At 40.4% G+C, this 21,507-nt stretch overlaps 1 protein-coding gene across 1 annotated transcript; it reads left to right on the plus strand.

Annotated features, from left to right (window-relative positions):
- The first annotated feature begins 7 nt into the window (after positions 1 to 7).
- Positions 8 to 20,521, plus strand: GPN1 (GPN-loop GTPase 1). The gene is made up of 14 exons (XM_036090206.2): positions 8 to 165; positions 861 to 954; positions 3,492 to 3,531; positions 4,325 to 4,391; positions 5,089 to 5,126; positions 6,750 to 6,828; positions 7,040 to 7,134; positions 8,086 to 8,131; positions 8,759 to 8,905; positions 10,008 to 10,090; positions 11,551 to 11,590; positions 12,429 to 12,519; positions 17,102 to 17,209; positions 18,643 to 20,521. Exons 1-14 carry the CDS (start codon positions 55 to 57, stop codon positions 18,726 to 18,728), a joined length of 1,125 nt encoding a protein of 374 aa, XP_035946099.1. The 5' UTR covers positions 8 to 54; the 3' UTR covers positions 18,729 to 20,521.
- The last annotated feature ends 986 nt before the right edge of the window (positions 20,522 to 21,507 follow it).

Raw genomic sequence — 21,507 nt, forward strand, 5'->3', positions numbered from 1 at the left:
GCCTCTCTAGGCACGCGGCGTCTCTATGGTAGAGGGGGCGGAGCCAGGAGAAAGATGGCGGCGCCCGCAGAGGCAGCTGCATTGCAGGCTTCGGGGGGTCCTCGGCCCTCAGTTTGTCTGTTAGTGTTGGGAATGGCGGGATCTGGGAAAACCACCTTTGTACAGGTGACGTACACGGCGCGGGCGTAGTAGGTGCACGCGAGAGGTTGTCAGTGGTGGGCGGAAGGCCAGGGAGAACGGGAGGGGGTCTCTCAGGAGAGTTGGAGGGGACCCGCGTGTGGCTTTAAGGTACTTCCCAGCAACACCGGTTCCTTCTTAGGCTAGCCTTTTTGGACTCTAGCCTGGTTTACTTAGGGCGCTCTTCTTCGCACCCTCAGTTCATATTTGGTACAACTTACCACGTTGTTCCGGAATTGTCTTAACCGGTAAAATTGCCGACTCCTCGAAGGCAGAGGCTTACATGTAACTGGCAATTAATACAGTGCTAGCATACAGGCTTTTGGTGTAGATTACTAAAGAATTTTTTCTTGCGCAGCTCTTATGTTTCAAGCACTGGAGATACAGAGATTGAATTTGACGAGGTTCCCGCTTTTGGGAGCTAATATTTTAATGGGAGTGATAGAAAAAACCTCACACAAATCAGGTAAATAAGTGATCGAGAGTAGGGGAGACTCCCTTAGACGGGTGATAAAGAAGAATTAGCATTTATGAGAATTGAATGTTGGAGGTGGATATTGGGGACGAATATTTCAGGTCGAGGGAAATGGAAGTGTAGGAGTCTTCAGGTATGATCGATACAGGAATCTTGGCCCCTTATTCCCTCTTTGTCTCACTCCATCCCTCTTCTCATATCTCTGCAGAGGCTTACTGGACATCTACATAGCCAAGGCTCTCCACCTTATGTGATTAATCTGGACCCAGCTGTACATGAAGTACCCTTTCCTGCCAATATTGGTGAGTAAATTGTAAGCACTGTGTAAATTGTGTGAAGTCCCTCAGAAAATGGAAAGTTTCCAGCCCACCAGTCTTTAATGCTTTCATTTTTTTCTTTTTTTTTAAGATTTTATTTATTTATTTGAGAGAGAGAGAAGGAGCAGGGGGAGGGGCAGAGGCAGAGGAAGAAGCAGACTTCCTGCTGAGCAGGGAGCCCCATTCCCACTCCATACTAGGACTCTGGGATCATGCCCTGAGCCGAAGGCAGACGCTTAACTGACTGAGCCACCCAGGTGCCCCTCATTTTCATTTTTCTAAACTACTTTCATTTTCCTTGAATTTCCTAGAATCTCTAAACAAGCCTTCTCCCTTATTCACATTTTCTTTGTTTACTCCTTTCCCTAAGTAAGTTTATTTCCTTACCTCTCACTGTTATCTCTCCCCTCTTTCTGACCAGAGAGTATCAGGCTATTGTTATTTGGGATAATGAAGTGACAGAAAGTCAGTCCTCTCACCTCAAGGTCATAAAACCTTCAGCAGGCTCTGATACATAAACCTTTTTTGTTTAGTTTCTTTTCTCAAAAGTTTAGAGTTTAAGGGTTCTTGTGTGGTAGTTCACTTACTGATCTATAGGAACCTTTCTTCCACTCGCAAAGTTACATGGGAAAATGTGTATATATATGCATATATGCATTGTTTTGGGGAGAGGTTTCCAGTTATCATCAGACTTTCAGAGGATCTGTGACTGTGAAAAAAATTAAGAGTGGATATGATTCACTGTCATGGTTCTTGATAGGATACAGGGGCCTCCTGATTTCCTGCCTGTCACTGTGCTAATCCTCTCCCTCTTTGTCTCTTCTTAATCCTGTTAAGCTGCTTGTACCCCAATCATACTAATAAAGGAAAACCTTGTTAAGAAGCAGAGATCATTTTGGGAAGAGTTTGGGAAAAAGTTGGTATCTTCTCATTTAAAGGATGGACTTCTGTTGATAGATGACTGGATAAAGAAGATGTGGTATATATAAACCATGGAAAATTACTCAGCCATAAAAAAGAATGAAGTCTTACCATTTGGGACAACATGGATGGACCTAGAGGGTGTTATGTTAAGTGAAATAAGCCAAGACAGAGAAAGACAAATACCTTATGATTTTACTTATATGTGGAACCTAAAAAACAAAACAAAACAGAAACAGACTCATAGATACAGGAAACAAACTGTTGGTTACCAGAGCAGGGAGGAGTTGGGAGGCGAGTGAAATAGGTGAAGGGGATTAAGAGGTACAAACGTCTAGGTACACTGTAAGTCATGGGGATATAACGTACAGCATAGGGAATATAGTCAATAATATAATAACTTTGTATGGTAACATGGTAACCACACTTATTGTGGAGATCATTTTGAAATATATAAAAATATCGAATCATTATGATGTAAACCTGAAACTGGTAAGATACTGTATGTCAGTTATACCTAAATTAAAAAAAAAGATGGAATTCTAATAGTTGGTGGGGTCTACAGGCTGGTAGACAGGTTTAGTTAGATATTACTGGATGTATTAATTCCTTTTGAAAAATCATGTCTGTATTACCTTTGTTACCAGTAGGCAGTTAGTAAGAAATAAACTTTTTTCTTGATTCATCTCCCTTTTTCTTTTCTTTCTTTTATTTTTAGTTTAATTCCAGTATAGTTAACATACAATGTTATATTAGTTTCAGGTGTACAATATAGTGATTCAACAATTCTGCATTTTTTTTTAGCTGCCTTTTTTCTATGCGTATGGTCACTGATAAGGTATTAAAGTTGTACAAAACTTTTCTCTTGGGGCGCCTGGGTAGCTCAGTCGGTTAAGTGTCCAACTCTTGGTTTCAGCTCAGATCATGATCTCAGGGTCATGAGATTGAGCCCCGAATTGGGCTCCAGCTCAGTGGGGAGTCTGCTTGAGATTCTTTCCCCTTCCCTCTCCCTCCCTCTCTGCTCCTTCCCCTGCTCATGCATGTGTGCACACGCTCTCTCTCTCTTTGAAGTAAGTTAAAAAAAAAAAAAATCTCAAAAAAACCCCCAAAACCCAGCTTGGCCACATTACTTAAAAAAAAAAAACTTTTCTCCTTGTCTCAGACCATTTCTACCATAACTTCTGAGCTCCTAGCTAACATTTTTCATGGGTTACTTCCCCGCTGTCTTTTGTAAGGAAGGAAACCAGTGTGAAACTGGGGGAATTAGTAGAAGAGAATGCAGACAAGAGAAGTCTGAATGGTTGGTTTCAGCTTCTTGCTGGGTGAGAAGGTACTTGCAGGGCATCTTCTGCCCTGTTCTTCTCTTCACGATCTTGTTTTTTTTTTCCCCTGTCACAGTTCAGTGACCTTAGCTTAAAAATTTAGAAAACAGATTTGAAAAGTAAGTGAGATACCAAAAGAGAAACTTATTTTTTTTTCCTCAGGGGAAGCAGGGATGACTTGAGAGGCCCGTTGTCTGAGGATATTATAGGTGGAGGGTCTCAACTATATTGTTTCTGTCTGTTAAATTCCAATGAATTCTTCCTCCCGCCTCCCCCCAGATATTCGTGACACTGTGAAGTATAAAGAAGTCATGAAACAGTATCCTTTTCCGCATCTGCTTCGCTGCTGACTCATCCCTGACTAGTTACTATCTGTTTTTTGTGGCTTTGAGAGTATTTTTCCATTTCTTTGTGAAATATACTAGCAAAAGCATTTAATTGCTTTAAAGTAATTTAATTAGGAGGATGGAAAGATGAATGTGAGAAGAGGTATTATAGGTGATTAGAAATACTGTTTCAGCTTGTGGTTTCAGTTTTCTTACCATCTTCCCAGACTACAGGCTATTATAATTGGAGAGCATAGAGAGTGAGAGGCTAGCTGGTGCTGTGCCTGGTCCCATAAAGTAGTGTCACCTTGGAGGCTACCACCTCCTCTGACACTGGGAAACTCAGAAGTAGGATCAACTCTTAGTACATTGCTGCATGAAATGTGTACTTTCCGTATAGGTGGGTCTAGGTGGATAGACTAATTCTAATCAGCAGGTTGATTGACCAGTGAGGATCAGAGCAAGGAGTGTGATATCTTAATGATATTTTCAGATGATCTTAATGGCTAATGCTATTAAGCTGTCACTGCCAGATGCATCTGTCTGTTACATTTTGGTCACTTTAATTTCTTCATTTTGCCTCGGCATCCCCAACATGATAAAGGAACGAGGATAATGAAAATTCCTTGTGAGGTTAAGGTTGTGTGGTATGTCAAGGATTAGCTGCCCGTATCCATTCATGGAACACTAATGTTATAATGCTGTTTGTGTGAATGATATCCTAAGTGTGAATTTCATCATCTAAGTTGATCTGTAAGTAATTTAAATCCTCAACTTAGTGTCCAGGTATGGACTTGGGCCCAATGGTGGTATAGTGACGTCACTCAATCTCTTTGCTACCAGATTTGATCAGGTATGTCTGTCTTTACTTTTATAGGCATGGCTGTGTAAAAACCTGTGACTTTTAAATGCCTTAGCTTGCTCACATTGAGAAAGAGCAATAAACCTGGATATACATAGAAAATAAGTAAGCATTTTGGGAGACAGAGGAGGTTATGACAGGATGATCAATGTTGTGAGACACTTCACATTTAACATTGTGACAGCCAATAAAACAAAAATCCAGGTTCTTTTCTTGATCTTGGCTTGTAGTGTCACCTTGAGGATGGAATGGAGGGTTGGGGAGTGGGATGGGCTAGCAGGCATGGAATGGAAAGATAATGGGGCTTTTTACGTGTGACAAATAATTGTCACTGTTTAAGTTTCTCTCTGTCACCTATGTCCATAAGAGTGTTTTGTAATCACTGATTTTTTTACCCTGATATCACTCCGTGAGACAGGCTGTTAACATTTTACTGAAGCACCAAGAGATAAGTCCTGACAGTGACAGATCGTCTTTAGCTTCTTAGGACCTTGCAGTATACTCCGGCGTGTTGCAGTGCTGCTGGTGTGGCTCTGTTTCTTTAGTTCATTGAGTTTATTAGTTGGTGTCCTAAATTGAGAACACAGAGATTGAATAGTTGATAGTGCCTATAAGGCAGGCCACCCCGGAAAGGGTGATTTTTGTGTTGAAAATGGATCCTGTTGTAATTGGCATCTTTTTCTTTTAGGTGATGAAATTTATTGAGAAGGCCCAGAACATATCTAAGTAAGTGATTTCAGTTTAACACCAATTTATTACTCTGTAGTTGACATGTTTCGAGGATTTCAGCATACCGTCAAACTCTGAAAGGGTGTAGATTGAGATGAAACCATTAGAAGTGAAAAGAAAAAAGTGGGCAAAAAAAACCAAACAACCCATTAAGGTGATATACGGTGAAGATCTAAATTTAATAGTATCCTGCCCCCAATCCTGTCATATATGCCCATGGCTTCCTAGGAGGTATTTTTGAGACTTTGTCCAAATTTAGTTGTCTACCTGCCTTCTCTTGGGAAAACCACATTTGTTGGCATTAAGATCTCTGAAACATCTTACTAACCCTTGTTTAAAAATAAATCTTAAAAAGAATTTTAGAGAATTAAAACCATGTATAATATTTAAAAGATGAAACTATTTCACCCTGATTCTCAGTAGAAGTAACAATCATCATTATTACTATTATATTGTGTTACATTATTTTATAATGTATAACATATAGTATTATTATATAATATTATATGTATTATTGCCATTATTACTATCAGTGACTCATTCCACATGTTTCCATGCATATATACATAGAAGCATGGATAGATAAGGTGTTTAACAAAAATGTTTTTATAAATAACTACTAGAGGTAGTTTAAAAAAAAAATAACAGCTTTATTGAGATATAAATTCATGTACCAAAGGTCCACTCTAATTTTTAAGTATACAGTATAGTGGTTTTTAGTATATTTGTAAAGTTATGCACTGATCACCACTATCTAATTCCAGAACTTTCTCTTCATCCTCAAAAGAAACTCCATACTCATTAGCAGTTCCTGTTACTCTCCCTTCCTACCCCAGCTCCGGGTGGCTGCACCATTTTACATTCTCACCAGCATCGTCTGAGGGGTCCTGGTCCACACCCTCGCCAATACTTGTTGTCCTTGTTTTTGGTTATAGCCATGTCAGTGGGTGTGAAGTGGTGTCTCATTGTGGTATCAGATTTGATTTATATTTCCTCAGTGATTAAAGATGTTAAACATCATTTTATGTACTTTTTGGGCATTGGTATATATTTGGAGAAATGTCTATCCAAAATTTTCTGCTCATTTTTAAAAACAGCTTTATTTAGATATAATTCATATACCATTTAAAGTGTCTGTTGGCTTTTGGTATATTCACAGAATTGTGCAGCCATAGCTACAGTCACTTTTAGAACATTTCCATCACCTCAAGAAGAAACCCTGTATTTAGCTATTACTCCCCTATCTCTCTATTCCTCCTTCCCCTCATCCACCTTCACCCCCACCTCCACCCCAAGAGACCAGATGGTTTCCCAAGAGATTTGCTTTCTCGTTTTATCTCTCATCTTTAATGCAGTGTGTTTCTAAAACTATCACAGTTTCTCTGTGATCATTTGCAGCAGTTTGTGGACTGCTGCTCCTGCCTGGTAGCGTGAGTATTGGACATTGAACAAAGCCCAGGGGAACGTGGTATATGTTTTAAGGGCAGTGGGAGGAAATTAGACTTGACAGTGTGAAGAGGTTCCAATCTTGGATAACCAGATGTTCAGTGTTTTGTGTGCTGGAATATCTTTCAGCATTACACAAGTGTAATACTTCTTTAATGGTCGTTTTTGACACAGATATGTCTTGATTGACACACCTGGACAGATTGAGGTGTTCACGTGGTCAGCTTCTGGGACAATCATCACGGAGGCCCTGGTGAGTACTGTAGGTCTGGTTACTGAGAGTAACTAGAGAGCTAGACTGGTTAAGCATCTTTTTATTGCATGGGACCTTATATGGGAGGGAGTTGTGGAAGCTCTGTACACCCTGCCTAAGGCAGTTCTCCCTTGCTAAGGAAGGTGGGAAAAGAGTTTGGGGATAGGTCATGAGCCCTTTGACTAAGGCTGTGATTATTTTGTGGCTTTAGGCATCCTCATTTCCAACAGTTGTCATTTATGTAATGGACACATCAAGAAGTACCAACCCAGTGACCTTCATGTCCAATATGCTCTATGCCTGCAGGTAATTGATTGCTGGTGGGCATGCTATTACATCAAGGGAGGAGGCCTCTTCTTTTCTCTTTTGTATTTGAGTCCCGAGTACTTACCAACCTGGATTTGTGCTCATTTAGATGTGCCCCTCAGTTTAGTAGTTGTGAGCTGGGGAGAGGTTAGAAGAGAAAAGAGACACATGTGCTGGCATTCTCTATGAGCAGCTTCTCATCTTCCTCCCTTGCTTGTTATAGAAACAGGTCGTGTATGAATATGAACCTTTTGGTAGTTGCTCCCAGTTGAATGAAACAAGTCTAAATAGAATAGAGCCCTCTGGTCTAAATGCTCCTTTTCTGTGTTATGACATGTAGAGTTAAATTATAATGTGAGAGCTTATGAATAAAGAGATTTATCTATAATTCCACAAAGCACAAGTTTGCCCCAGCTTGGTGTCATTGGGGACAGAAGGACATGCCTCACTAGGGTATGTGAGTGCAGTAGACATAGGAACAAGGCGAACTATTATTAAATGTGAGAGAATTTACTTGGGGTGTACACAAAAGCCATCGCCAGCATTTGTGCCTTCTCATATGACTAGGGGGATCCCTTCTTGTTAGATTCAGGAAATCCTAGTCCAAATAGAAATCTGATGATTGATAGTGTTTTTTGTTTCCATATTTATTATTTAAAAGACAGTTATTTGGTAAAAACAACCCTACAAAAAAAGCATACACAAAAAACAAGATCAGTATCAAAGCATTATTACTCCAAGAAAGAGAGAGAATGTGTGTGTGTTGTTTGCTTGTGGGTAGGTGCTGGTTTTTCCTCTTGGGAGAGGAAACTGAGGGCTGTGTGAGAATGGATACGTATATGTGGAGTCTGAACCCATTCCACTTCTCTTTACTCAGTTCCCACAGACTGACACTGGGCAAGCAGGAGCTTAAGTGTTTTTACTAATAGTGTCTTGATATTTGATTTTCAGCATCTTGTACAAAACCAAGCTGCCTTTCATTGTGGTTATGAATAAAGTAAGTGGATCCTTCCTTCAGTATTTCTTTTTCATCAGAACCTTGTGTTATTGGAAGGTTTGGGTAGGTGAGGATTTTCACCTGTCGGAGAACAGATTCAGACTTATCTGAAACAAAGTCATGAGCACTTGTAGCAGAAAGATTGAATCAGATTGCATGAATATTTATCAGTGGCTCTCATCAAAGTATTTTTAAACTAGATAGAGTAGCCCCTCAACCGTAGTGTATAGGTTATCCCTCAGAATTGCATTGTATATGGGGGAGGGGCTGCTAGTTTATTGGCAGTCACAATTAAAACAGAAAACGTCACTGTTGTTGGGTTGACAGCTAGGATTCAAGAGACTACATGACTTCAGAGCCTGGAATATGCTGGCATCTACTGTCGCCATGGTCACTTGGCAGTGGATAGTGAAGGGTCTGCTTCAACCAAGAGAACACGTATCTTCATTTCATTATTTACAGTAGTCTTGGCCCTTTATGGTTTGTTGTAGTGGTGGAGGAAATGGCGAAAGCAGAGAGAACATACATGAATAATTGCTTTGTTGCCGCCACTTAATTAAAATTTTTTCGATGTTTGATATCTAAGCACATCTCTGGTTGCTAATAGTTGACTTCTCTCTGGTACAGACTGACATCATTGATCACAGCTTTGCAGTGGAATGGATGCAAGATTTTGAGGCATTCCAAGATGCCTTGAATCAAGAGACTACATACGTCAGTAACCTGACTCGTTCAATGAGCCTGGTGTTAGATGAATTTTACAGCTCACTTAGGGTAAACTTTCTCCTCTCCTTATGCTGACAGTCCCTTCAGACAATCTCTTAATCCATAGGGCTGGTTTTGAACCTATCTTAGAAAAGAAGTTCGTTACCTTCATAAAAAAGGCATTTAAGCATTACTTACAAAAATGGGAGTTTTATGGTTGTTTTTTTTTTCATTCTTTTGCGTGTTGTTGTCCAGTTTTAAAACTGGAGGTTTAAAAGATAAATAAGGTAGGGGCGCCTGGCTGGCTCAGTCACTAGAACATATGGCTGGCTCTTAATCTCAGGGTCGTGAGTTTGAGCCCCACTTTGGGCACTGAGATTACTTAAAAAAGATAAATAAGGTAAAGACCCTACCTTCAGAGTTTATGGTTTAGTTTGAAGAGAGGGCTACACACAGAATTGAAACATGATATATTGTGCTAAGGACCTTACGAAGATTGGAGGTTGAGGCTCATGCTGGTAAGGGGCAGATCACTCTTGAAATGAAGGATTTTGGAGGATATAGCATTAGAGATATGCTTTGAAGGAAGGGTACGATTTATTTTTTATTTTTTTAAAGATTTTATTTACTTTTGTGTGTGTGTATGTGCGTGCGAGAGAAAAAGCGTGCACACGAGGGGGGGAGAGGGGCAGAGAGAGAAGCAGACTTCCCGCTGAGCAGGGAGCCCAATGCAGGACCCTATCCCAGGACCCTGGGATCACGACCTGAGCCGAAGGCAGACGCTTAACCGACTGAGCCACCCAGGCACCCAGGAAGGGTACAATTTATATAAGCAAAAGTGTGTTGGGGTGGCAGGGAGGATGGTAATTGCCCAAGCAAAGGCATTGCGATACTAATTTTTATAGAAAACAGTGGTTGGATTTGACAGGGAATAGATGACAAGTCTTGCTACGTGTTTCTCCTAACTCTTTTTTTTCTAGTCCTCTCTTTTCCATAGACATCTTTCCGTGGCTTTTGAGTATGTGTGCTGTTTTGTTTTGGCTTCACTCTTTGTCAGAGACTTCTTGAAGTATCTAAACAACTTTTATGAAGATTTTATGATATTTGAACAAAGTAATGTACAGCATTTAAAAATATACAGTTTCCTCAGTGGTACTGATGCTTTTGACAGGTGGTGGGTGTGTCTGCTGTTCTGGGTACAGGCTTAGATGAACTCTTCATGCAAGTCACCAGTGCTGCGGAAGAATATGAAAGGTGAGGATAAAGGAAAATCCTGTTGATGACATTTTTAGTAAATGTCAGTACAATCTGATATGGTAGCAGTTTTGTCAGCAAAGCATTTTGGTTTTCATAGTATAGGTATTATGTTTGCCATGTGTATGTGTACTGGATCTGTATGTGTACACTTAGGGATAACAAGTCCCCATTAACCTTTTTTAAAAATAGGAGTATAAAACCTTCGCTGTATTGAATGATTAAGAGCAGGAGTTTTCAGACTTTTTGTAAAAAGCCAGATAGTAAATATTTTAGGCTTTTGTGGGCCATACGATCTTTGTTGCAACTGCTTAACTGTCATTGTAGGGCAAAAGCATCCATAAACAATTTGCAAATGAATGGGCATGGCTGTGTTCCAATAAAACTTTATATACAAAAATAGACATGATTTGGCCTGTTTGCCACATTGGCTGACCCTGGATTAAGAACATAGACTTTGGAGTCAGACAGACATGGGTTGGATTTCTATTTTCTCCACTGAATAAATGAGTGGCCTTAGCAAGTTTTCATCATTTGTAGATCAGGGATAATAGCATTTATTGTTAAGGTTGTTGTGAGCATTATTTGAGAAAATATATCCAAGCACCTAGCACGATTGCTGACACATAGCAAGCACACTTCATGATAAATGGTGGTTATTACTGTAATCATGGTTAATACTGGAGTTCTGTTCACTTACAGGAAAGTGTAATCAGAGCACTTTCCTTGGGCTGGTGGCATGATAATTGGCCACTTACTAGCATGTTCCTTTGGCTTCATACTTAGCAAGATGCTAACAACCACATGGTGGTTTTTAGACACATTATTTTGATTTTGATTCATCAGACAAGGGGTCTTTCTGTGTGTTACCAAAGTCTTAGGATAGACCCTCTGTATCCTTTTGTAACTGCCCAGATAAGCCACATAATTACATATTGGGCTTCCTGAGCCCAACAGGCCTCCCTTTTTTAAAAAATTTATTTGACAGAGAGCGCGCGCACAAACACACAAGCAGAGGGAGGGGCGGAGGGAGAGGGAGGAAGCAAGCTCCCCGCTGAGCAGGGAGCCCAATGTGGGGCTTGATCCCAGGACCCTGAGATCATGACCTGAGGCGAAGGCAGACGCTTAACTGACTGAGCCACCCAGGCACCCCAGGCTCCCTTCTTTTATTCATCTTAGTTTTATCCAAACAAATGATGAGCTCGTGAGTCATGGATTCTAGAGTTAATCTTTCCAGGCCAGCAGTCTTTTGTCTCTTTGCTGGTTTCAGGGTGGGGGCAAGCACCTTGACTTTTAATTCCATAGGGGTATAATCTCCGTGACTAAGACTTGTTACATATAATGTTCAGTGAAGTAAGGTCTTCTGTTATTGTCAGGGACCTAGGAAAATAGAAGTGATGTGGGGGTGGGCAGGACAGATTATTAAATAAAGGAATTTAGAAAGTGTTTTCTCTTTCCAGGGAGTATCGTCCTGAATATGAACGTCTGAAGAAGTCAGTGGTAAGAGAGGAGGCTATTTGTGTATTTTGGGCCACTAAAATATAACTTCAAACCATGCACTAATCCTCCTGCCATAAATCCTTTGTTTTGGCTATCAGTGTATGTTTTAGATGTTTGTTATTTAAATTAGTAAATTTGTATGTGTGCTGTCTAGATGCAGAAGGGCCCCTTAATTATTTTTCTTCTCTTTATTTGAAGTTTTTTAAATCTGATTTTTCCTGTTACATTTGCTAAGCACTTCTTGGGCCCCACCCCTCTCCTACTCCCGAGGCTCATTTAAGGACTGGTTATAGAATTTTAAGAAAAAGGTGGTTCACAGTGCTTATTCCAAATAATCACTTGGCCTGCCCTCTTCAGCTGCATTGGGCCCCTTACCACTGCTATGTCTGCTTGAGGGTTCTTTTGATGTGTTGTATCCAGTTTCTGAAACCTCTAATTCTGTCTACAGAGCCCTCTCGTCTGAACTTGTGCTCCTCTGGGCCCACACTGCTTGGTGTTTCTGTATCTGCCTCAGTGTTTCTTACCTGCCTCAGTGTCTAAAGAGCCTCTAGTATTTGTATATTTAGTCATCTCTTGTTAGAAGTCTGGCATCTAACTTGGGGCTCTTTTTTTTTTTTAAGATTTTATTTTATTTATTTTGGAGAGAGAGTGAGTACGTTAGTGCGGGGTGGGGGAGAGGGTGGAGGGAGAGAGAGAATCTTAGGCAGGCTCCACACTCAGTGACCCTGAGATCATGACCTGAGCCAAAATCAAGAGTTGGACGCTTAACTGCCAGAGCCACCCAGGTGCCCCTAGGACTCCTTCTTTAATATGAAGATCTTTTTCTCTGTATGTACAGGCCAGTGCACAGAGCCAGCAGCAGAAGGAACAACTGGAACGCCTTCGGAAAGATCTGGGCTCTGTAGCCTTGGACACAGGGACTGCCACAGGTATTGGAGGGTCTCTTGGTGTTAGGAACGAAAAGGAGGATATGCCTACTTCCACTGAGCAGGGAGAATCTTATATTTAAGAGAGAGAAAAGGATAAAGATAAAGTGGTGTTTGAGATTGATGTATCTATTTATTTTTTATATCACATTTACTTTGTGTGTGATTTGGAAAGGTAAACTCCTGAAACTTGTATATAACTATACCACTTTGACTTCTTCCTCTTCAGGTAGTTTTTGCTTTACTTTGGCAAGATACTTGATATCTTCTCTATTTTCTTAAATATTTTTTTAAAAAAATTTAGTTAACATACAGTGTATTGTTAGTGATTCATTAGTTGCATACAACACCCAGTGCTCATTACATCAAGTGCCTTCCTTCACGCCCATCACCCAATTACCCCGTCCCCCCACCTACAATTTTCTTAAATACTTTTTACTCTCCAACCCCTGCGTTTTTTTTTTTTTTCCTGTTTATTTTGACCTGCTTTCAGATTAACAGAAAAATTGTGTGGCTAGTATAAGAATTACTATATACCATTCAACCAGATTCGCAAAATGTTAACATTCTACCACATTTACTTCATTCTTTTTCTTTTTCTCATTATGTATGACTTATATATAAGCATATAAATACATTTATAAACAAAATATATATTCTTTTTTTCAAAATCATTTAAGAATAAGTTATAGACTTACTCTTGAATATTATCCTTGAATATTTGAGTGTATTATTTCCTAAAAACAAGGGTATTATTTTATATAAGCTCATTACTAAAAATTAGGAAACTAACTCTGATAACTGTTGTCTGATGTGTTCCTTATTTAGATGTAGCCATTTGCCCTATGTAGCAGGAGAAAATCCTGGATCTGCATTGCATTGAGTTATCTTGACTCTTGTTCTCCTTTAATCTGGAATGGTTCCTTTGTTTTTCTTTGTATTTCATGGTAGTGACAATTCTGAAGTGTATGAGACAGATAATTGATAGAATGTTCCTCAGTTTGGGTTTGTCTGACGCTCCCTCAGGACTCAGTTCAGGCGGCTCATTGGTGGCAGCACTTTACAGAAGTGAAGTTGTGATTTTTCCATGCATAACATCCGAGGCCCACGATGTAGATTTGTCCATCATAGGTGATGTTAATTTTGATTACTTGCTTAAAGTGGTGTCTGCCAGGTTTTTCATTGTAAAGTTCTTTCTCCCTTTATAGTAAGTCTTTTTTTGGGTGATGCTTTGAGACCATATGCATATCCTTCTAATTTTCACATGTTTACCCACTAGTTTTAGTATCCATTAATGTAATAGGGATAGTATCCATTTTTCTGTGATGCCTGTTAGAAATATTTTCTCTCTGTTTGTCACTTGTTTTTTGACTTTGTCCATGGTGTTATTTTGCCAGGTGAAAGTTTTTGTTTTGATGTAATCAAATTTACTTGCCTTCTCTTTTACTGCATCTGGATTTTGATTCATAATTGGGAATCCCTTATCTATGCTGTGTTAAAGAGGAATTTACTCATGTTTTATTGTAGTACTTGTATGGTTTCATTATATTTATTATTTATTTATTTGAGAGAGAGTGAGTGAGAGAGAGAACATGAGTTGGGGGAAGGGGCAAAGGGAGAAGGAGAAGCAGACTTCCCACTGAGCAGGGAACCCAATGTGGGACTCAGTCCCAGGACCATGGGACCATGACCTGAGCTGAATGCAGACGCTTAACCCACTGAGCCACCCAGTCACCCCACTGTCTACATTTAAAGATTTTTATTTATTTATTTGAGAGAGAGAACGTGCTAGTTATCCCAGCAGAGGGGAGGAACAGAGGGGGAAGGAGAGGGAGGGGAAAGAATCTCCAACAGGCTCTGCACTAAGCACGAAGCCCAAAGTGGGCCTTGATCTCATGACCCTGAGATCATGACCTGAGCCGAAACCAAGAGTCAGAGGCTTAACCAACTGAGCCACCCAGGTGCCCCTCATTTTCTGTATTTAGATCTCTGATCCATTTAGAGTTTATTCCTGGGTATGGTGTAAAGTATAGGTCTGTGTTACCTTTTTCATAAAGTTGTACCTGCACTGTTTCTCAAAAAGTCTACCTTTGCCCCAGCGATCTGAGATACTACCTACATGGTATACTAAAGTTCCATGTGTACTTGGGTATATTTTTGGACTTCCCATTTTATTCTTCTGGACTGTCTATTTGTCTGTACCACACTGTTATAATTACGTAGGGCCTTTATAGATTATGTTTTAATGTCTGCCATGGCTAGTCCCTTTTCATATTTTTCTTTTTTAGTGTTTCCGTGGCTATTCTTGCATGTTTGTTTTTCCACATGAACTTTAGCATCAACTTATTTAGTTTGCTAAAAAAACTTTTTGGTATTTTTATCGGTATTGCATTATGTACATTAATATAGGGTGAACTGCAGACTCATGTTGAATCTCTCTATCCAAGAATAAGGAATATGTTTATATTTTTAAGTGTACTTTTGTATTTTTCAGGAGTTTTTCCTTGTGGTTTTTGCATAGTTTTTGTTAAAATTTTCCAAGTATTTTATCTTCTTTGTCAGTGTTGAAAATGGGATTTTCTGAACCACTGTATCTTCTAACTGGTTATGTTTGTGTATATGAAGGCTTTTCATTTCCATATATTAGTCTTTTTATTTTGCTACTTTACTGAATTTCTTTTTTAATATTTTTTAAAGATTTATTTATTTGAGAGAGTACACGCGCGGGGTGGGAGTGGCAGAGGGGGAGGATGAGGAAGAGAGAAAGAATTGGAAGCAGACTCTGTGCTGAGTGAGGAGCCCAGTGTGGGGCTCGAGATCCTGTGACCCATGAGATCATGACCTGAGCCGAAACCAAGAATCGGTTGCTCAACCGACTGAGCCACCCAGGTGCCCCTGAATTTTCTTATTGTTTGAATTAATTTTGTCATTGATTCTTAGGGGTTTCTAGGTTGGTGCTCGTATTTAGTATCTATGCGCCCCCACCCACCCACACTTATTTTTTTTTTTTTTTTTTTTTTTTTTTTTAAAGATTTTATTTATTTATTTGAGAGAGAGAATGAGAGACAGAGAGCATGAGAGGGAGGAGGGTCAGAGGGAGAAGCAGACTCCCTGCCGAGCAGGGAGCCCGATGCGGGACTCGATCCAGGGACTCCAGGATCATGACCTGAGCCGAAGGCAGTCGCTTAACCAACTGAGCCACCCAGGCGCCCCACCCACCCACACTTATGGATGGACTGGCCTTTAAAGGAATGAAGTTCTGTTCACGAAAGCTTTTGCTGTATCTTCAGTAGACAACAGCAAAGCCACTTGGAGCGGGGAGATGCTAGAAACTGGCGGGGTTTACCAGTTATGTGAACTCACCTGGCTGTCTTTGTTGTGCACCCCAGTGACATAAATTTCTGTGCTCATCACTCAAGAATATGTGAAGTAGCAAATGTTAAATCTGCTGCAAAAGGTCTTCCATACTCAGATAACCTGTTAAAGGTTGGGGACTTGCAGTAAATTATTTGGGGAAAATCACAAGTATAGCTGGGCACAGACTTAAGCACTGACTGTTAGCACGCCATGTCACCATCCTTCTTCAGGGCCACAGTCCCCTTGAGATTTGTGCCCCTTGATGTTGCCACTGTTGGCCTCCTCCATCCCCAGCTGACTTCTCTCCAGCTAGGCTCCTGAAGAGAGTGGTCATGTCCTCCCGTGGCTCCAGGATACTGGGCATCGCTTTAGGTTCTGAGTCCAACCCTTGCAGGCTGAATTCCCTGCACAGGAATGAAGTGATTCGACTTTGATTGGCACTTAGCCCTTGTTCAGTTTCCCCGAGTAGGGAATTTGCCTCTATTAGTATATTCAATTTCCCATTTTCCTCCCTCCCTCTTTTTCTTGAATAATATCCTGGCTCCTTTACTCTCTGTCATTTCACCATCTATTCTCTTCAGACCCTCAGAACTTAAATTTCCACCAGGAATATTCCTTAGTACTCTACGCTTTTACGCTGACTCATCACACACTGCATCTGCTCAGATACCTTTAGTCTTCATAGGAAAAACTATAGCCTCTTCTTTTTTTTTTTTTTTTTTTTTTTAAGATTTTATTTATTTGCGAGAGAGAGAATGAGAGACAGAGAGCATGAGAGAGAGGAGGGTCAGAGGGAGAAGCAGACTCCCTGCTGAGCAGGGAGCCCGATGTGGGACTCGATCCCGGGACTCCAGGATCATGACCTGAGCCGAAGGCAGTCGCTTAACCAACTGAGCCACCCAGGCGCCCCTATAGCCTCTTCTAAGCTGTGAGCTACTAAAACGAATGATGTTACTATCAGGACAAGATACCTGAGAATTATTTTCCTCAGCTTAAAAATAGCACCTTTTGGGTTTCTGGGATCCTGAAAGCATTTTGTGAACTACACTACTGTAAAAATGTTAAGTGGTATTAACAATAATACATTTAGAAGAGGTAAGAGTCAGCATTTATATTTATCATGAGCATTTTCATCCTGCTAATTTATAATCATAGTTACTGAATCAAAATCACCTTTTTGAGGAGACATAGGTTCATGACATGCTACTGACAGGTGTTTTCTCCGTAGACAGCTTATCTCCTGCACTTGACCCTTCTGACTTGATCCTGACTCGGGGAACTTTGGATGAAGAGGATGAGGAAGCAGACAGTGATACTGATGATATTGATCACAGAGGTGAGAGGTGGCTGAGGTGGCTCATGAGAAGAGTAGCTGCTTATTCCCACATTGTTTGCTCAGGAGCTTTCTTGTTGAGAGAAACCATATAGATGCAGCCAGTGATAGGGGAGAGAAAGATGGCAGCCGATACAGCAGCGGGAAAGAGATCCATATATTGAGTTCCTGGCCTTTCTACTGAATGGTTAATATTGAGCTCATTACAGGCTTTTTGTTAGTCTCTTGTCTTCTCATCTTTAGGTCCTAACTCAATTTGAGAAATCCAGGATTTTTGTTTCGTGTAATTACTGTTTTAAAAATACATGAGGTGGGGGGCGGGGAAGAATGCATAAGGAGGCCTCAGCAGACCGAAACCAGTTAGAAGGGACTGTAACACTGAGGATAGAATGGCTCTGGAAACCCAAAAGGGTTCCACCTGGCATAGTTTTATGTACTGTGAACAGAATCTGTTTCTTGAAACAACGCTTTTTGGTTCTAGCTATGACCGAGAGCAAACCTCTCTTTACCATCCAGTGTGCCGGATGCTAACATCTAAACTGCCTCATTGACTCAGATTTATTGAGGTATAATTTACAAACAGTAAAGCTCACCTTTTTTTTTTTTTTTTTTTTTAAAGATTTTTATTTATTTGACAGAGACACAGCGAGAGAGGGAACACAGCAAGAGAGGGAGTGGAAGAGGGAGAAGCAGGCTTCCTGCTGAGCAGGGAGTCTGATGTGGGGCTCGATCCCAGGACTCTGGGATCATGACCTGAGCCGAAGGCAGACGCTTAACGACTGAGCCACCCAGGTGCCCCTAGTTTGATGAGTTTTAACAAATATATATGCACTTGTAACAGCCATCATAGTCCAGTTCCTCATGCTTGTTTTTATTCAGTCCCCTTCCCGTACACTTAGTTTTTGGCAATCACTAATCTGATTTCTGTTCCTATAATTTTGCTTTTTCCAGAATGTTGTATAATTAGGATCACAGTATTTAGCTTTTTGGATTTAACTTTTTTTCAGTCCGTGTAATGCTTTTGCAATCCATCCATGTATCAGAAGTATGTTCTTTTTATTGAATAATATTCCATGATGTGGCTTTTACCACAAGTTGTTTGTCCATTCATCAGCTGATTGCCATTAGGGTTGTTTCCAGATTTTAGTTATTATGAATAAAGTTTCTCTATATGTTTTTCTTGGTTAAAAATACCTAGGAGTGGGACCTCATTTTAGTTACTCTATGAGGAAGATATTCTCCACATTTACAGGTGAAAGAAACTAAATTTTGGGCAACATGATAAATAGAGCATGCTTCTGGGAGATATTTCCTCATTGTGAGGAGTGAACACGTAGTTTATTAGAAGCAGAGTACTATTTCTCATGGATTGGTGACAGCAGCTCTAATCTGTCTAATGGGAAAGTTAAAAAGACTTGACCTTTTTTTCCTTGTAGTTACGGAGGAAAGCCGTGAAGAGCCAGCATTCCAGAATTTTATGCAAGAATCAATGGCACAGTATTGGAAGAGAAACAACAAGTAGTTTCTAGAAGTCCAGAATTTTGGAACTCTGTGAAGGAACTATCCTAACCTCTGATTGGGGGCTACTATAAAGGACAATTTTGTTCAGAGTTAGCAGAGTTTTTCTTATAGGGAAATTTGACTTAGATGCAGCCAGGGATAGAAAACCATTGGACCTGGCAGGTAGATGCAGGTTCCCCTTGGCCTGTCCCTTGGATTTATGCAAGGAAGGATATTCTGACTATTCTTGGATGCTGATATCCCTTCAAGCCTAAAGCTTCAAGTTTTATCATTTGAACTCAAGTACTTTTGCTGCTGATGGATGGAACAGCAAGAACTTTTCACTTCAAATCTCTGTCAGGTTGGATCTGTATTCTACTTTCCCAGCATCTTGCCCTTGACCCTGTACCATGAGTTCCCCTCTTTTTAGCCGAAAGGGAGTGGAAACATGAGCTTGCCCAGGGTGGCAGTGGAGTCTCCTTGGCAACCAATCAATCTTGGGTATAAAGTGTGCCTCACACGGGGGTAACTCACTATAGGACAACAGGTTCATTGAAGAAAGTGAGCAAAACATATGACTAATGAATAAGAATCCTGCTTTGGATGATGACTTGGATAAAGTGTTCTTAATTTTAACTTTGTTGTAAGCCTGCCTGTCATAATTTCAAATAAGAAAATTATGTAATTGCAAGTAGGTTCGCTTCTATTCAACACAGAGGTTTAAAGCCACATGTCCAAACCTGTCTCAGTAAAGAGGGGATGTTTACTAAAGTCTCCCATGTACATATACCAAGTAACCAGGTACAGAGCTAGGCACCGTTTCTATTATACTTTAAGGCGAAGTATCCTTTGTGATTTATTCAAAGACCATGGATTTGGGTAAGGTGCACATTCCATATATAATAGCTTTGGTAAGGCAAACCTTCCACATTCGTCACAGTATCTTAAAACATAGTGTATTTCTCTTAAGGAATTTTATCCATGCCTAATCTGTACTCCAATTCAGCGGTTCTCAAGTATGATCACTGGACCAGAAGCATCAGCATGACCTGGAAAATTGTTAAAAACACAACACTTAAGACCTGAATCAGAAACTGTGGGAGTGGGACCTAGAAATCTGTTTTAGTAAGTCCGTCAGGGAATTCCCATGATGTTAAGTTTGAGAACTGCTCTAGCTAAAATAGCCTGTGACAGTTCCAGGCCAGGAGAATCTCAGGTATCTTAAAATGACCTGCTTTATCAGAGTACCTAACCTTGACCATCTGGTGCCTATTCTCCAATGTAAATATTCTAAAAAGTATTTTATTTTACCATTAAGTATTAATTTCAGTGTTCTGCACCTATAGATTATATACTTATAGATATTAATTTCAATATTCTATACCTAGAAGCCACTAGTTTTAAAAATTTGAACCTGTTCAAGAGGAAACCATCTTGCAAAGCAAGACTCTGAACATACTTGGTTTTTCCCCTTAGTGCTTTGAATACTTCCTTAAAAAAAACTTGTCTGGGGGCTTCTGGGTGGCTCAGTCAGTTAAGTGCCTGACTCTTGATTTCAGCTCAGGCCTTGGTCTCAGGGTCATGAGTTCAAGCCATGAGTTCAAGCCAAGGCTCCATGCTGGGCATGGCGCCTACTTAAAAAACAAAACAAAAAAACAAAACCCTTGCCTGGCGTATGCCTTAAGCTCCACTCCATAAGGACAGGGACAAAGTCTTCCTCATCTTTGTATCCCTTGCACAAGAACCAGTACATAATAGCTCAATAAATGTTTGCTAACTGAATGAATTAAATACTAGATGACTACTTTATGGAAACTGCCTGATGTCTGCTTTCATAAATAAACGGGAAAATGAAGCTAAGTGTGGAATGGGAGTTCAGAGAAGTGTACTAAGGATTGTGCAATTAGCAAATTTATAAATTATCAGAGTTTACGTTGTAATCTCATTTTACTGCTATTGCATTTTTTAAAAAAGATTTTATTTATTATTAGTGTGCATGCTTGAGAGGGGGTTGGGGCAGAGGGAGAACCAGACGCCGGGCTTGATCTCACGACCTTGAGATAATGACCTGAGGTGAAGTGAGACGCTTAACCACCTAAGCCACCCAGGCACCCCTGCTTTCACCTTTATTCTCAGTGCCTGGGACATTTAAGTCATTCAATAATATATTAATTAAAGTTGTGCCTTGATTTTGGTCTCTTAATGCTGTAAATTTCAAAAGACTGTATTCTGCACCCAAAAACCAAACTTCAGTATTTAACATGCTGGCACCCACTACCAAGGCATAAAACACACATTTGCTAATTACTCCTATAATTCCAGTGCTAATCATTCACTTGATAAATACTGACTGCAACTATCAGATGCCAAGCAGGGCAGATACTGTGATGGGTAATGATGTAAAGTTGAGGACATGATGTGAAGGAGAAAAGAGGTGTACTGTTAGCCTTTTAGAGGCTGCCCAGCCAGCATGAGCACAGTGCAGATGCTGAATTCTGGTACAGGAATGGATTGCTGTCCTCTGATGGCCGAGTAGATGCAACGAATACAATCAGCACAAGTCTGTCCTTGGGCAGGTCCTCTTTGCTCATTTCCAATGGAGAAAATGAAGGAAACAACTGAAAAAAGGTACAGGTGAAATATCTTTAAAAATTTGAATGGAGGGGCACCTGGGTGGCCCAGTTGGTTGGGCATCTGCCTTCTGCTCAGGTCATGATCCCAGGGTCCTGGGATTGAGCCCCACGTTGGGCTCCTTGCTCAGGGGGGAGCCTGCTTCTCCCTCTGCCTGCCATTCCTGCTTG

The sequence above is a fragment of the Halichoerus grypus genome, chromosome 10 (assembly GCF_964656455.1).
Source record: "Halichoerus grypus chromosome 10, mHalGry1.hap1.1, whole genome shotgun sequence".
NCBI classification, from domain to species: domain Eukaryota; kingdom Metazoa; phylum Chordata; class Mammalia; order Carnivora; family Phocidae; genus Halichoerus; species Halichoerus grypus.

Bases quoted from the DNA above. Each gene is read 5' to 3' on its own strand.
- GPN1 (XM_036090206.2), top strand. From the start codon at position 55: ATGGCGGCGCCCGCAGAGGCAGCTGCATTGCAGGCTTCGGGGGGTCCT. The intron at 7,135-8,085 runs GTAATTGATTGC...TTTGATTTTCAG, and splicing joins AATATGCTCTATGCCTGCAG to CATCTTGTACAAAACCAAGC. The intron at 8,906-10,007 runs GTAAACTTTCTC...TGCTTTTGACAG, and splicing joins AATTTTACAGCTCACTTAGG to GTGGTGGGTGTGTCTGCTGT.